We start from the raw sequence: 15,738 nt of genomic DNA on the forward strand, positions 1-15,738 counted from the left end.
TCTCACTAGATTATAAGCTTCATATTTCTGTATCCCCAGTGGCTAATAGAATGCCTGGCATAAAGCTGACATTCAGTAAATTTTTTTTTTAATTGATGAATGAACAAGGTATAAGTATAAAGCAGTGAACTGATTCCAGGTATCATAAAGAAATACAGTGTTTATTCCTCCCTGTGGGGAGCGCCTTTCCACACTCATCTTGGTTTATCAAAATCTCCTCTGTTCTTCAGTGTCCCTGATCCTAACTACCAATTGCTCCTGAAAGCATTTATATATCTTTTAGCCCACTCTGATCTCTTATTTTCCCAACCCCTGTAGCACCAGCTGACAGGAGAAGAATGAAAGCGAGAGGGAGAGAAATTAGTATAAGACTCCATCATGGCCTTTTTCCAAACACCAGGGAGTTATTTTCCTTCCTCTCAATTTCTACTTTGAATACAGAGCTGTATTCCCCTAATTTGCTTTGATCGCTCCCTCAGGAGCTGTCATGAAATCAATTAGATTTGTAGACTTTTATGACTAGAGGTCACCCAGTATGATTCCTCATTTTACAGATGAGAAAACTGAGGCCCAGAGAGGTTAATGCTGGAAACAATTACCTTGGTTGGGTCTTAGAATACCAATCAGTGTCATTTTCTAAAATGAATGTTCTCAACCCAACAAGAGTATAGCTCCTCATTCTGTTTAAAGACTCACTTATGGTGACAATCCAGTGCTGATGTGAGTTAAGCAAGAAGGGCTTCTGTCCTGTCCCAACACAACAGAGCTGGACCAGCCTTGATGGGTCAAGGATGCTGGCTGGCACACGTCCCCACCCTAATGGGGCCACTTACCTCACTTGTGCGTTGACAAAGGGGTCCCATGTTTGTGTGAGACCTTATACAGCCAAACAGAAAGAATGGATCATGAGGCCTGCTGTGCTTCAATAATTGCAGAACAGTAGAAGAAAGTTGCCCTTCACTCAAGAAAATAGGGCCTTTTCTACACACCTCAAAAGTCACGTCAGTCCACTGTGAAAATGTTATTCCAAACAGCCATGGGAAGGGAGGGAAGTCTGAGAATTTGATCTAAAACAACTGTCAGCGACTTCTTCCTAATGTATTTGCTCTCTGGGTCCAAAAAACCAAGCAAGCAGAACATAACTTTAACAAATATATTTAAATAGAACATAATGTGGTCTTCAAGAAGGAATAAAAAGTGGTTCCTCTACGTCTAGAGAATCAATAAGAAATTAAGTAAATCTTTGCTTAATGGTGTCCAGGACCCAGGTGAACTTTGACAGCATGAATTTATGTTGGACCTGAGCCACTGAGTTGAGATGTCTCTCTTCCAGTGGCACCATAGTGGGACCTGGGAGCAAGGAGCTCTAACAGGCAAACTTTGCAATCAGGCACTGCGTGCTGGGCTGAGAATGTGTAACTGTAGTGGTGCAGCTGCAGCTCTCATGGGCTCACTAATTTCTGGGTGCTGTTCCACAGACTCAGTATGTCCATATTCTTACAGTGGTGGACATATTGATGTAGGAGCACAGGGAATGCTGTAAGGAGTGGTATCCAATCCAGCTTGAAGGAGCATGAACAGATAATTGAGAGGTTTTCCAGAGCTGGAGTTACTCAGCCAAAGAACAGAAGGAGGAACATGAGAACAGGGAGGTGGGAAACAGCTGTGGGGGTAGGAAAGTTAGAATCTCTTGGCATTGCAGAAGAGTAAAGTAGAGTGGAGAAGGGTCCTTGCTGATAGACTATGAATGGTGGTTCTGGATCAGGTGTTGGGTGGGGTCTTAGGTGTCTCACCAGGGAGCTCAGATTTTTTTCTATGGCAGAAAATCAGGGTGATCTATGTGCCCTCGAGCTGGTGCAAGGATCCCCAAAGAGCTTACCAAGGAGTCCAGATTGAGGAGGAAACTGGCACATGGGGAGTGCTGCAAGGAGCTGGAGAGAGAAGGGCTGTGGGTAGATGGTAGCACAGGTACCTCAGTGGGAGGGGTAGCTCTGAGATTCTTTTACAGGCCTGGGTGTGCAGGGCCAGCTTTTTTTTCCTCAGCACCGTGCTTGGCCTTAGGATGCCCTGATGCAAGTGTGGCCTTGCTTCTTCTCTGTATAAGAAGCAACAGCAGTATTTCCCATGCACACATGATTGGCTTTTAGCTTCTTTAATGAAGAATTATATTTTCTATATTTAAACCCTGCTAGTGAAAAATAAGCAATTAACACAGCATTTAAAGAAATGGGTACGATTTGGTTACCTTTATATCCACTGCTGAATAGGTAAGGCTCTTAATCCATTTTCTCTTTGCCTTTTAGAAAGTTTAATTTCTTCTGCCCCTTATTTACTTCAGGACTGAAATCCCCTGGGAATATTCTCAGTTCTTGAGGTCATGTTTGGACAGCTGGCCCCTCAGCTTCTTAACTCTCCCAGTACAAAGAAGAAAAAATGACCTAGCAACTCTTCTTTAACACCTGCCCCAGAGTTGCTCATTTAAGGAAGTGATACCTTTATGAGCCCTTCTTATTGCTGGTTACTGAAATATCTAGAAGTTCTTATTACTTGAATTTCTTTGGCCATTTGAAGCTCTTCTTTCTATTTCCTCTCCTCTCCATCTTCTCTTACAGCTATATAACTGTGGGTGAATTGCAAGCATCATTTTATTTGTGAATTGGGAATAATAGTAGCTAATTCTCAAAGTCACTGGGAAGGTTGAATTAGTTTGTTTGAAGAGGCATCATTCAATAAATGCAACATTCTCCTCTTTTCTTTCAATCTACAGAACTGCTGAAAAACAAAGAACTCTCTTTTCCACTGTGAATCATGATTATCTCCCTTATTAAGAAGGTTTTATTTATTCCCTAAGTACATTCTCCAACATTTCCTTCATCGCATTTTTGCTTGAAATTTGCACACAATGAAGCTTAATTTGCTTCATTAAGAACTCTCTTAGCAGCCTCTACTCTTACTAGTTTTATAGTCTGGCTCTTTCAAAGAAAATAGAGTTATAAAACAAAATTTTATGAGAATATAAGTATTCTGAGAAACTCTGAAAAGCTTTATTTTTTTGTACTTTTCAGAGATATAAAGGAATTTCACCACCATAAAGAAATTAGGATCAGAGAGAGGGATTTCCAAAGTTGTGGAGTTATGTAATAAGACCCTTAATCCAGATTTACTGTTGGGAGTAGAGGCTGTGGCATTGAGGAATAAAGCTTGTGATATCACAAGGGCTTGAAGGCCACAAATTGTCCCCAAGGAGAGGAGAACTAAATAGAATGAACCATAGTAATAGCATGAGAGTTTTGGGTTTGATAAGGTAAGGCTTTCTAGAATGAAGTCTGTTATAATTTGGAATGAGTTGCAAAGAAGATCTTGAAAAGCAAAGTAGGATTACCCACCACCATTGAGTCTATTTTGACTTATAGTGACCCTATAGGACAGAGTAGAACTGCCCCATAGGGTTTAATACATCTTTCTTCCAGGGAGCAGCTGATGGGTTTGAACCATGACCTTTTGGTTAGCAGCCAAACACTTTAACCACTGCACCACCAGGGCTCCTTACGTAGGATTGTGTTATGTTATGTTATGTGCCATCAAGTCAAACCCGACTCATAGCGACCCCTCCTTGGGTTTCCGAGGCAGTATCACTACGGAAGTAGGATTGCCCAACCTTCCTTCCGAGGAGTGGCGTCTTGATTTTTCAAGTCAAGTGACAGGATTGGTGAGCTCTTAAGGCCCCCTCCAGCCCAAGGATTCTCCTCTGCTCTGCCTTTTTGTCTTCTCACTCTCTATTTTGTGTTTTTGCATGTGTGTGGCCTGCTTGGTACAGTGGGAAGAAGTCAGTGGCTACGATGAAAACTTGAATACCATACGCACCTATCAGGTGTGCAACGTCTTCGAGCCCAACCAAAACAACTGGCTGCTCACCACCTTCATCAACCGACGTGGGGCCCATCGCATCTACACGGAGATGCGCTTCACTGTGAGAGACTGCAGCAGCCTCCCCAATGTCCCAGGATCCTGCAAAGAGACTTTCAACCTGTACTACTATGAGACTGACTCAGTCATTGCCACCAAGAAGTCAGCCTTCTGGTCTGAGGCTCCCTACCTCAAAGTGGACACCATTGCTGCAGATGAGAGCTTCTCCCAGGTGGACTTTGGGGGAAGATTGATGAAAGTCAACACAGAAGTAAGGAGCTTTGGACCTCTTACACGGAATGGTTTTTACCTCGCTTTTCAAGATTATGGAGCCTGTATGTCTCTCCTCTCTGTCCGTGTCTTCTTCAAAAAGTGTCCCAGTATTGTGCAAAATTTTGCAGTGTTCCCAGAGACCATGACAGGGGCAGAGAGCACATCTCTGGTGATTGCTCGAGGCACATGCATTCCCAACGCAGAGGAAGTGGACGTGCCCATCAAACTTTACTGCAACGGGGACGGGGAGTGGATGGTGCCCATTGGGCGCTGCACCTGCAAGCCTGGTTATGAGCCTGAGAACAGCGTTGCCTGCAAGGGTAAGCCTGGGGCCTCTGAGGCCTCTGCTCCCTGCCCACCTCTGGTAGGATCAAGTCTGCAAGGTTTCCCCACCCTCCAGTTCTGGGTCACACAGGAACAGAAAGAATCCAGTGTCTCATAAAGCTGTGGAGAGAACCTCCATCCCCAGTTCTAGGCCTGATAATTTTCCACTTGTGTTGAATCAGATTGGCCCTTGTTCATAGAGGGAAGATGAATGAGGATAATTCCAAAGAGTTGATAATAACCTAATAACCACTCAGTTATATTTAGTTTTGGAATGCATGCATATACCCTACAGCCCCAAGCCTCTGGTATGTGTAGAATTTGGGTTGTCATGAACAATTCACTCACAGGTAATTGAAAAGTGACTGAATTTGGAAAATACTTTCATTCATTTCAGTCCAACTCCCACAACACTACACTTGGTATTGAACCCAGGTAACTCTTAGCTCAAAGCCCTCTGGCTTGGCTGTCTTTCTCCAAGGGCTGAATGCCAGGCCCTGGGGCAAGGATGGGGCCTGGGTTTACAGTGCATCCTAGAAGGAGATGATGCTATTAGAATGAGAGTGTACATATGTTGTATTACCTTTTGCTTCCAAACAGTGTAGAAGGACACAAACTTTCCTGCTTGGCGATATCAGGATACTGTGTGTTCAAATCAGCTCTCAACCCTAGAAAGCCCATGTCCTACATGTGGGAATAAGTGTGGTGAACTGGTTCCAGGCTCAGTCTGCTCTGGGAGAGGATAGAAGGGTTTGAAGGCCCCACAGGTTCTCTTTTTCCTAAGTACATGGAAGCTTAATGTGAGGGGAGGTCAGGGCTGGGGATGAGAAGACTGCTTTTCCCTTGGCCTTAAAAGTTTCTAATTTCTTTAGGAGCAAGTCTTCTCACCTGGATCTCTGTAATGACCACCTTGACCATAACATATCACTGAGGTTGTCACCTGTCCTTTGGGGTCAACTTGGAGCTTGGAGGCTGTGTTAGCTCCTTCTGCTTTGTAAGCATCATATTGGCTGGCCTCCCTATTAGCATCCCCAGACCTGAGCCCCAGACCAGCCCTTGAATGTTTACTCCCGCATTTACCTTGCCCCAAAACACCTCCAGGCAAAGTGCCTAGTATGGTATTACTAATACCTATCAACTCTGGGCTCCTTTGGACTCAGCTAATTGCCTGGGCTGGAGCACGCACACAGTCTTTTTGAGGCCTGCTAAGTGTGGAGAGCTGTGCCTTTGTGTCTTTATTGGATTTCTTGGCTATGGTACCAGTGATGGATGGTGTGGTAACAGAGGGGAGAATGCCAGATCAAGTAATGAATCAACACAGACAGTTTTAAAACCAGCCTGACCTGATCCCACTGTGCTTCTCTTTGTCCCACTGTCTGGGGGTGGGGTGGGAGGAGCCCCCTTAGGCATTTGTCTGGGTCTGAGTGGGGACCTTAGCAGGAGTCTGCATTCTTAAAGTCACAGGTGCAGCAGTGACCAGGCATACTTGTTACAGACATGCTGGTGAGCTCTCTCAGTTTAAAGGGCTGCGATGCCACACTTACTGGCTGGGACACTTTCATTTTTCTCATTATTTCCTGAGCAGAATGGCAGGAACTGGAGCAAGCATTGATTGGTTCTGATTTAATTGGGATTCTGGGAATAGGCTTTCATTTCTTTGGGCTAATTGGAACTTTTCTCTTTTTTGAGGGGTGGAGGGGGTTCTGCTATCTGTGCTACTTGTCAGTCACCTCCTGTAGTTGTCCTGGGAGTGCCTGTGGGGACAAATATGTAAATTCAAGTTATTTCTTCCTATTCTCCTTACTTAACCCCAACCCTTTCCTGAGTTTTGGTGGACATCTGTAATCTAGGAATATTGTGGTCATAGCTTGCTTTTGCAAAATGCTTATTGCAAACTTACTAGAGAGTGGAAGAAGTGGGGAACTCAGGGCACTGCCATTTGGCCATTTCAGAGGCACAGTCTGCCTATTTTTGTGGTGTTTCTGAGAGGTAGTAAGTCAGATGACATCATAGGTCCTGTGGCTTAGCAGCCTGGGTCAGCTCAGTGCCCTAAAAGGGCAGAGAACCCCTTTTATCACTCTCTCAACAACTGTAAGCTACACCTCCCCAAATCCTTTGCCCTTAACTCTGGTGTTAACTAGGTTGGATGAGCCAGATCTCCCTGCTCAGGACTTGCAGAAGGGTACTCCAGTGTGGTGAGGGAACTCTCTGGCAAAACAGGGGACTTTGGAGGGGACCTGCACCTTTTGATGGTGGATGCAAAGTACATGTGGAAATACTTGTGATTGGTCCTTGTGGTGTGTCTTTATGGGAAGCTACCTGTCTTAGTCATCTAGTGCTGCTATAGCAGAAATACCACAAGTGGATGGCTTTGAAAAATAGAAATTTATTCTTACACAGTATAGGAGGTTAGAAGTTCAAATTCAGGGCACCAGCTCTACTTTCTCTATTGTTGGCTTCGGGGGAAGGTCTCCTTCAGCATTTGTGGGCTTTGTATCTCTTGCAGATCTCCATGTGTCTTGGCATCAATATTCTTCTGGGTTTAGGAGGTTCACAGTGTAGGGATCCTGGGTCCAAAGTATGCATTTCATTCCTGGCTCTTCTTTCTTGGTGGTACTGAGGTCTTTTCCTGTCTGCTTGCTTCTCTTTCCTTTGATCTCTTGTAAGATTAAAAAGTGATGCAGGCCACATCTCAGGGAAACTCCTCTCCCATTGGATCAGGGCTGTGATCTGAGTAAGGCTACTGCATCCCACCCTAATCCCCTTATAACTGATTGGTTGATCACATCAAATCACATCATGAGGGATGATTACATCATTACATAAATGGCAAACCACTGAGAATCATGGCTCAGCCAAGTTGACACATATTTTGGGGGGACACAATTCAATCTATGACACTACCTCACCCATTTTAGGTGCTTGTGCTATGTTCTCAGGTGGCACTGTGACCTTTCACAGCAGGTTTAGGGTAGCCCACCCTGTACAGACAATCCTTATGAGGCTAGGAACACAGGGAATGATGATGGGTGCCAGGGAACCATGAGTGAGAAGCAGTGAAATCTCTGGTAGTATCACAGAGCACAAGCTATTCTCTCTCAACTAAACCTGAGAATTGATGTGTACAAGCCTAGCTGCACTAAGCCTGGATGGTTTTGTGATTCACACAATTGTACTGATCCTGACAAGTTTTCTTTTCTGAATACTTGGATCTGGGCATTCGTGTGTATTGAATCTATGAGGTCTTAGGAAGAATATCCTTTCTGGGACCAGGTACATGTTATGCTTCTGGAAGGATAGGATTTCATGTGAGGCAGAAGACCATGTTATCTTGACTTTCATTTTGGATCTGAAAAGCTCTTTCCTGTCAGAGTCATGGTGACCAGTTGCTTAGTCGTGCTGAGACACCTAGAGACCAATTAGGAGTGGTCCTGGCCTGGAGTGACTGTGTTGCTAGGGGGAGAGTGGTAAGAGGGGAGGGGTGAGAGGAAGGGCAGAGGAAGCTATGGAGAGAGCTTGGACCTTAGGATGTGCAGCAGTTCATCTCAGCTTTCTAGAGGGTTCCATGGCTTAACATGGCTTAAGACTTGTTCTTGAAGCATCCTTTCTGCACACACAGGTTGGATGCATCAGGCAGAATCACAGTGGCCTCTTGACCCCACCAGGACTCTGACCTCATCATGTGTTTGTCTCTGTGAAATCTCTGATTACTAGGAAAATATTCCATCTGCCTCCACGTCAAGTTTTATGCTCATAATATAGTAGATTGATGAGAAGTCACAGCTTTGTCTTTATTCACTCCCCTCCACCTTCCCTGCTAAAGTTGATGACTATGTTGATTCTCTGTGTGGTTTCCATGCATCCTTACTCTCCCTGTGCTAGGGATGCCAAGAATTGGCACTTTTCAAGTTCTCTCTTTGTGCTGTGACCCTAAATTATTGCATCAGCTGGCAGAGGTTGGATTGGGAGAGGGTGACAGAATGTAACTGACAGTTGCTAGAAGAAAACTGTCATGGGCAGACCCTTATCTATCCGGTACATACCTAGGGGCTATAATATCCCATATGGGTGCCCTTAGAGGGATCCAGGTATGTGGAAGGCTGCAGGGAAACCAGATTCTAGCTGGAGCATTGTACCCATGGGACTTGAACCTGCTTGGATCCTGAGCTCTCTCTGAGGGTCTGGCATTCTTTCCCAGGAAATAGTCACTAGAGCTTCCAGAAGGAGCTACCGCATTAGCCAGGATTGTGACTCAGGATATGACGGTTGTATACATAAACACATAATCCTTTCTGCCACCATCCCCTGCTCTGCTCTTATGGGTGTTCAGGCCGACCTTTGCTCACCACTGCAGAAGTCTCCCTGGAGTCTGCTGGAGTGATGTTCATAGCCACTGCACTCTCCATGGGTGCCTGGCACATACTGAGGCTTATTCTCTGGGGCCATCACTCACCAGGGGTTGAAGATGGGTGAAAGGGAAAGAGGATGTATATAAAGAAAGGAGATGAGGTGTACCTAGGTAGAAGAATCCTAACCTAGAGGCAGGAGCCAGCTTTAGTCCTGCCTTGGCTATGAAATTGCTGTGTAGTTTTAGGTAAGTCCTTTTCCTTGATAGCCATGAAATGACTGCCTACTCAGGGTGTGTGGAAATCAGGTGAAATAATGAATATGGAAGTGCTCTGTAAGATGAGCAATGACATATATTGCCAGGTGTCATTGCTCTTAAGTTCTTAAGCACACCCTCTGACTCTGGTTATTAGGGGAATATGATTCTGGAATAAAGGTGGCAATAAAGATGGTGTCCTCAACTCAAAGATGCAGGTCAGCAGAAGTCTTGAACACTTAGTCATCACTTTCATGACCTGTCCAAGTCCAGCTCAAGACGTTGAAGTAGGAACCAGTGAAAACAGCACATGGGGTGATTTCCTTTCCCTCAGCAGGTCAGTGGGTCAGTTAACACACATTGGAAAGGTGTGGCCAGTGGTCTAGGTAGCACGGTCTACATGAGCTGAAGGTCCAGATGTGAAGAGGAGACTCAAGTCTGAGAGAGAATGATTGTCTGAACCAGGGATTCTTGAGGGATTCAAATCTCCCAAAAAAGCTTTTATAAAATGACATTCTCAGGCCTCACCCTTCTGAAATTGTGATTGGATAGGCCTGAGGCATGTGGATTTTTAAACATCTGCCATGTGGATTTTTAAACAACTGGGAACCCTGGGTGTATGCCACAGGCAGGGACATTTATGGATCAGGAGTCCAGAAAAAGGAGCACCCAGAGGAAGTCATTGAAGGCACCCTTGGGCCATAGGGCTTTTAGTCAGGGTGGACTTGACAGCCTTAAGGGAATTTTGGCAGGAGTCTGGGAGAGGGGACTTCAGGAGCTGGGGTTGGGAACTGGATGGCTGAGAATGAGGCCTACAAGCCGTCAGGAGGGCAACATGCTCAGAATATGGGGAAGTGAAGGCAGACTATCTGGGAGTTACAGAAAAAAGCTACTTTCCCTGCAACTGACTGGCATCCGCTGGGTCACTTAGCATTGTCCTCAGACACCAGGGGTGACATTGCTGCCCTCCTTGGGGCATGCAGGTCAGAGTCAGGACTGAGGCTCCAACTCCCATGACTGGGAGAGTGTGTGGCTTTCCCAGGGGTTCTCAGGTCAGCAAATCCCATTCCAATACTGGGGGTCAACAGAATCTTCACAACACTCGAAGAAGGATGGAGCAGTCACTGGTGCCTCTGTCTCCACATTTTGTGTCTTTCCCTGTCCCTAGTGAGTCCTGGCTGCAGACCTTACTGTCACTGCCTTAGCAGCCCTCACAGCACTCTTCTCAGGCCAGGCACTTCCCTGCCACCTCTCAAAGGGTCTCCTCTGCTTCCCTGTTGTCTTCTCTCTCCTCCCTCTTCTCCACATGGGGATTTTTTTCCTTGGTAATTTCCACCTACATGTAAATTCCTTCATGCCTGGAAACCCAAGGGACATTTTGAACCTTTCAACAGTTTCACTGCCGTTGTCAATTTGAGCAGCTGAGATGAGCCACTTTGTAAGCCTAGGGGAGTCAAGAGAAAAAAATCTGCAGGATTTGAAGGTTGAGCAAAATGTGTCTAATTTAGCTCCTCTTGAAGAGAAGAGGTTTCTGGGGCCTAGTTCTTTCTATCTCCCTTAGAATTGCTGGTCCCGGCTTTGGGGTCCTAGCTGCCCCCTCATCCTTAGGTGCTGAATGAAACAGAAGGTGTGGGGGCTTCAGAGGAGTTTGTGTATGTGTGAGCATCTGGGTGCCTATGTGTTTGTGTATGTATGTGTATATGTGTTTGTGCTATGTGTATGTGTGTGTATGTTTTCTGTATGAGCATGTATGTGTGCATGTGGATATGTGTAGTCTGTGTATGTGTATTTGTGTATGTGTGCATTTGTGTGTGTATGTGTATTCTGTGTCTTTGTGTTTGTGTATGTGTGTATTTGTGTGTGTACATGTATTGTGAATGTATGTGTTTGTATATCTGTGTGTTAATGTGTGTATATGTGTATGCTTGCATATGTGCATGTGTGTCGTGTGTGTCCATGTTCACTGAGCTGGCAGTCACATTCTGGGGCACTGAGGTGCTGTGTCTGCTCTTTCTGGGCCATCAACAGTTGGCTGGTGAGTGAGAGGCAAAGCCAGAGCCCAGACAGCCTCCTCTCAAACCCCAGGGAGACCAGCTCTGCTCAGGGACAGGAGAGGCCAGGGTCATTAGCACCGCAGCCCTGTAAGATGAGCTTCATAATAGGATTTCCCAACAGGCTGCTTCATTTGAAACTCTTGGGCCTTCTCTGATCCCCATGGTGGCCCTACCCAGCACCATCCAGAGAGGCATCAGATGTAATTGGTTAGATGTAATGGGCTGTGACACAGGCATGAGCAATAGCAAGCAGAGCTGGAAGGATGCCCCTCTGCAGCGCTGACTCTGGCAGTCCAGGCTGGGCCACATGGTGCCGGGCTCTGGAGGCAGCAAAGGATGGGGATGAGGGAGCCCTGGGTTCCAAGTCCCCTTGTATTCTGCACCACCCTTTCTGCCTCTGACAGAAGGAGGCCCATTGGCTCCATCTTTCTGTGGTACAAACATCCACCTGCCACTGGTGTCCACCAAAAAGTCATGATTCTCCCAGGTCAGTGCTAAAGTCACTGTGAATGATTTGGCCATGTTCCAGATGTCAGAGGGACACTGAGCAGAAATCCACATTTTGCCTCAAGCTTGGTCACCTATGACTTCATAAATATTTATTATCAAACATGATGAGGAAGGTACCAGGGCTTATTACTGAAGAAATGTGGGTCGTGGAAAATCACTGCACAGGAGTCCAGCTGGGGGCCTGTTGTATTTTTTTCAGCAGGATCTACCCAGAGCAGGCAGGATAGGAGTCGGGGGATGCTGTGAAACCCTCTGTTCTGTCTGCCTCTTTTATCCATAGAGAGGGCTTCCCAGGATGGTATCTGGGCACCAGTTGAGAGAGCCATGGCTTGTTGATGTCAGAGCTGGAACTCAGATCTGCGGAGGGCATCATCTATCTGCCTTTGTTTCTGAGACTTGATTTTGTTGCATTTAATCAACAAAAAGCACTCTCAAAGCACACTATATGTTTTCAGGCCTATCAAACTTCTCGCTATTATTCCCTCATAAATACTCTCTCCTCTTACGTCTATCTTTTGTCTCTTGTGGTCTGGTGGCATAGTGCCTAAGGCATTTGACTGCTAATCAAAGGCTGGTGGTTCAAACTCACCAGCCACTTCTTGGAAGGAAGACTGGACAGTCTACTTCCATAGAGATACTGCCTCGGAAACCCGAGGAGGAGTCCCTATGAATTAAATCGACTCGACAGCAGTGAGTTTGACTTTTTTTCTGTTTTTTTTTTTTTTTTGTGGCTCCCTGGTGGTGCACTCTGTGGTTGTACATTTCTGGGGCGGCATGTGACTGTATTAACTATCACCATCTTGCTTTTACCCTCTCCTCTCTGGGAGCAGCACGTTCTCCCCAGAGAGCTGTGATGTGCTAAGCTGCTTGTGGGCCCTCCAGGTAGTGCACTGTGTCTCTGAGGGAGACCCTGAACACCTCAGGGAAGGATAAGGTCTGTGGCCTTGGGTGGCATCCAGTTGCTGTTTGTGCTTTGCTTACAGAAAGGGGCAATGAGGAGGTGGGGTTATGCAGAAGGAGACCTGCTTGTAGTTTCTAATCTGTATCATAGACCCCCACAGGCTGAATCTGAGCTCCAGTCAGAGGTGAGGACATACTCACTCCCTTCACTTTCTGTCCTCATCTCTCCCTGGAGCTGGACAGCCCCTTTTTGCAGATTTTGAGCACAAATATCTGTACAAAATCCTTGCGTGGAGAGGAAGTGACCAATTTTCAGTGTGAAGCATGGATATGAAAAATCCTACTGAATCCATGCCTAGAGTATGGTTGGACACTTCAGTCCTGGGCTCCTGGGAGTGCTGATGCTCTGACTTCTGTTTTCACTGCCTTTAAAAAAAAAAAAATTGTGTTTTAGGGGAAAGTTTACATGGCAAATGAGTTTCCCATTCCACGATTCATACACAAATTGTTCTGTGACATTGGTTGCTATATGAGCAATGTGTTAGCACTCTCCCCATTTCCACCCAGGCTTTCTAATTTTTTTCTGTTTCCCTGCCCCTCCTTTTGCCTTTTCATCTTTGTTTTTGGGCAAATGTTGCCCGTTTGGTTTCATATAGCTGATTGTTCTAAGGAGCACATTCTTCGTGGGTGTTATTGTTTATTTTCCAGGTCAGTCTATTATTTGGCTGAAAGGTGACCTTGGGGAGTGTTTTCACTGCTTTTGACAGGCTGTGTTGACAGGACTTCGATGCTCCCAGGTCTCAGTTCTTCCCTCAGTGCAATGGAGCACAGAAGACTGAAAAGAGTCAGGCTGGGGCTGTTGCACATGGAGACAGGATGCATCGCAGACACTGGCAAATAACCAGGGAGCTAGACTGATTTTGCAAACTGGGTTTTGAGAGGGATCTTGAGACAGCAGAGTGGCAGCCTTACCCTTTCTTTGGGAGAGGGTGCTCTGCCTTTAAGTGTGTCCTAACGACACACAGTTTGCTGGCTGAACTAAGAGCTTGCATAGCAGTTATCAGGTAAGGTAACTGAGCTCTGGCAGTGCAGTGGTTAAAGTGCTCAGCCGTGAGCTGAAAGATTGGGGGTTTGAACCCATCAGCCCCTCCATGGAAGAAAGATGTGGCAGTCTTCTCCTGTAAAGATTACTGCCTTAGAAAACCTATGGAGCAGTTCTGCTCTGTCCTATATTGTCGCTCTGAGTCAGAATCGACTTGATAGCAATGGATTTTTGGGTCAAGATAACTGTTGTTGTTGTTATTTTTATGTGCCATGGAGTCAGACCTGACTCATAGAGACCCCTCCTTGGGTTTCTGAGGCAGTATCACTACAGAAGTAGATTGCCCAACCTTCCTTCTGAGGAGGGGCTGATGGGTTTGAAATGAGTTTCCCATTCCACGATTCATACACAAATTATTCTGTGACATTGGTTGCTATATAAGCAATGTGTTAGTACTCTCCCCATTTCCACCCAGCCTTTCCAATATTTTCTATTTCCGCACTCCTCCTTTTGCCTTTTCATCTTTGTTCTTTTAGCCTTCTGGTTAGCAGTCAGGTGCCTTAGGCACTATGACACCAGAGCTCCTCAAGATAACTGAGATCCCACTTTTTTCAAGGGTCAGTTAATGAAGCAGGGTAGGCAAAGCCTGGGAGATGTGGTTTAGCACAGACAAGTGTGGCTGCACCTGCTTTGCATCCCTGGATCCCTCCCATATGTGAGAGCGCACCCAGCCTTCCTGTGGGCCCACCCAACAGCTTTAGGATACATCTGTGCAGCTGCAAGTGTGCTGGGTTCTTCCTCCCATGTCTGTGTGGCCAGGGAGTCCTGGAGAAAGTCAATTAGGCTATAGCAGGACCTTGAAGAAATTGACAAAGGGAAAGGGGACTGTGAGGAGCCTCAAGAGATCATCCAGGACTCTGGGGATCTCAAGACAGAGATACAGGGCCAGAGAATCAAGCCCACCACAAACCAGCCTTTTCACTGAGGGCAGGTCCCTGTCGGTGAGAAGGGCTGGATGATAAAACAGGCCCATTGGTTTCTGGCTTGTCCCAGGCCTCTGTTCAGTTTAGTCCACAACGGGCATGTACCCTGGAGCAGTTACATTCCAAATAGAGGCTGGAGTCACTGGGTCTTGGCGTATGGCCTTTGGGGGCCTACTGTACTCATCATTCTTATAGTTCTGACATTTCCATTCCTCACTCAAGTTAGATTCCACTTTTAAAGTCATGTGTGTTCATCCATCCATACTCACTCATTCTTCAGGTACTTTTTGAGCACCTACTGGTGCTGGGCCCTGTTTTAGGAGCTGGGCATGTTATGGTGCAAAAGGCCCTTATGGCACCAGACTCTTGGAAGTGGACCCTTGAGTCAGGGAGTCAGCCATTTGTTAAAAAGTACCCTAACAGTGGGTGCATGATAATGGGGATGAGGACCAGGGAAAAGGTGCTGAGTTGTAGGAGGACTTCCTGGAGGGACCCTGGCCAAATTGGGGAGTGGAGATGGACAGTGAAGCCCTTCCCCAAGGAACTGAGCTCTGAGGGAAGAGTGAGTGTGAACTAGATAAAGGGCAGGGGAGAGAGCATTCCTGCAGAGAGAGCACAGGAGCCCAGCAAGCTGGAGACAGGGAGGCTGACTGTTTCTGTGTGGCTGGAGGGCAAGGAGCAAGGGAGGGTCGAGGTACAAGGCTATAGAGAAGCAAGAAACTGGATCAGAAGGATCTTTTGGGCCATAGTTAGATTTGTCTCATTATGGTAAGAACAATGTGTGGAAGGTTTGCAAGATTTAAAGTAGGGGAGTGACATGATCAGATTGATATGTTTAAAATGCCCCTCTGGAGGGTGAATAGATGTAGGCTGGAGAGCACAAGAGAGGAGATAGAGCAAGTAGTATGGAGGCACTTGCAGGAGTCCAAAGAAGACAGTGAGATGTGGCCAGCGTGGCCCTCCACAACTGGCATGTGACACATGACAATGTCCAGAGGACTGTTGCCCTGGAGAACCCAATGGAGCAGGGCACCGCCCAGCTGGGTCCAGCCCAACAGATAACTCCTTATTCACTCGCCCCAGTGGTCCCTCAACTTGTTTTTTTTTAAGCAACTATTTTTTTTTTTTTTTATTAGGATTTGG

At 46.2% G+C, this 15,738-nt stretch overlaps 1 protein-coding gene across 1 annotated transcript in view; it reads left to right on the forward strand.

Moving 5' to 3' along the window:
• The window catches only part of EPHB1 (EPH receptor B1), a 475,286-nt gene that overhangs the window by 29,166 nt on the left and 430,382 nt on the right, over window positions 1–15,738 (forward strand). The window contains exon 3 of the mRNA XM_042780351.1: window positions 3,818–4,499. Within this exon, the coding sequence (XP_042636285.1) occupies window positions 3,818–4,499 (682 nt within the window). The remainder of the gene's footprint in view (window positions 1–3,817; window positions 4,500–15,738) is intronic.

This window comes from Orycteropus afer, unplaced genomic scaffold, assembly GCF_000298275.1.
Source record: "Orycteropus afer afer isolate SDZICR_OR568_19922 unplaced genomic scaffold, OryAfe1.0 scaffold00003, whole genome shotgun sequence".
Taxonomy (NCBI): domain Eukaryota; kingdom Metazoa; phylum Chordata; class Mammalia; order Tubulidentata; family Orycteropodidae; genus Orycteropus; species Orycteropus afer.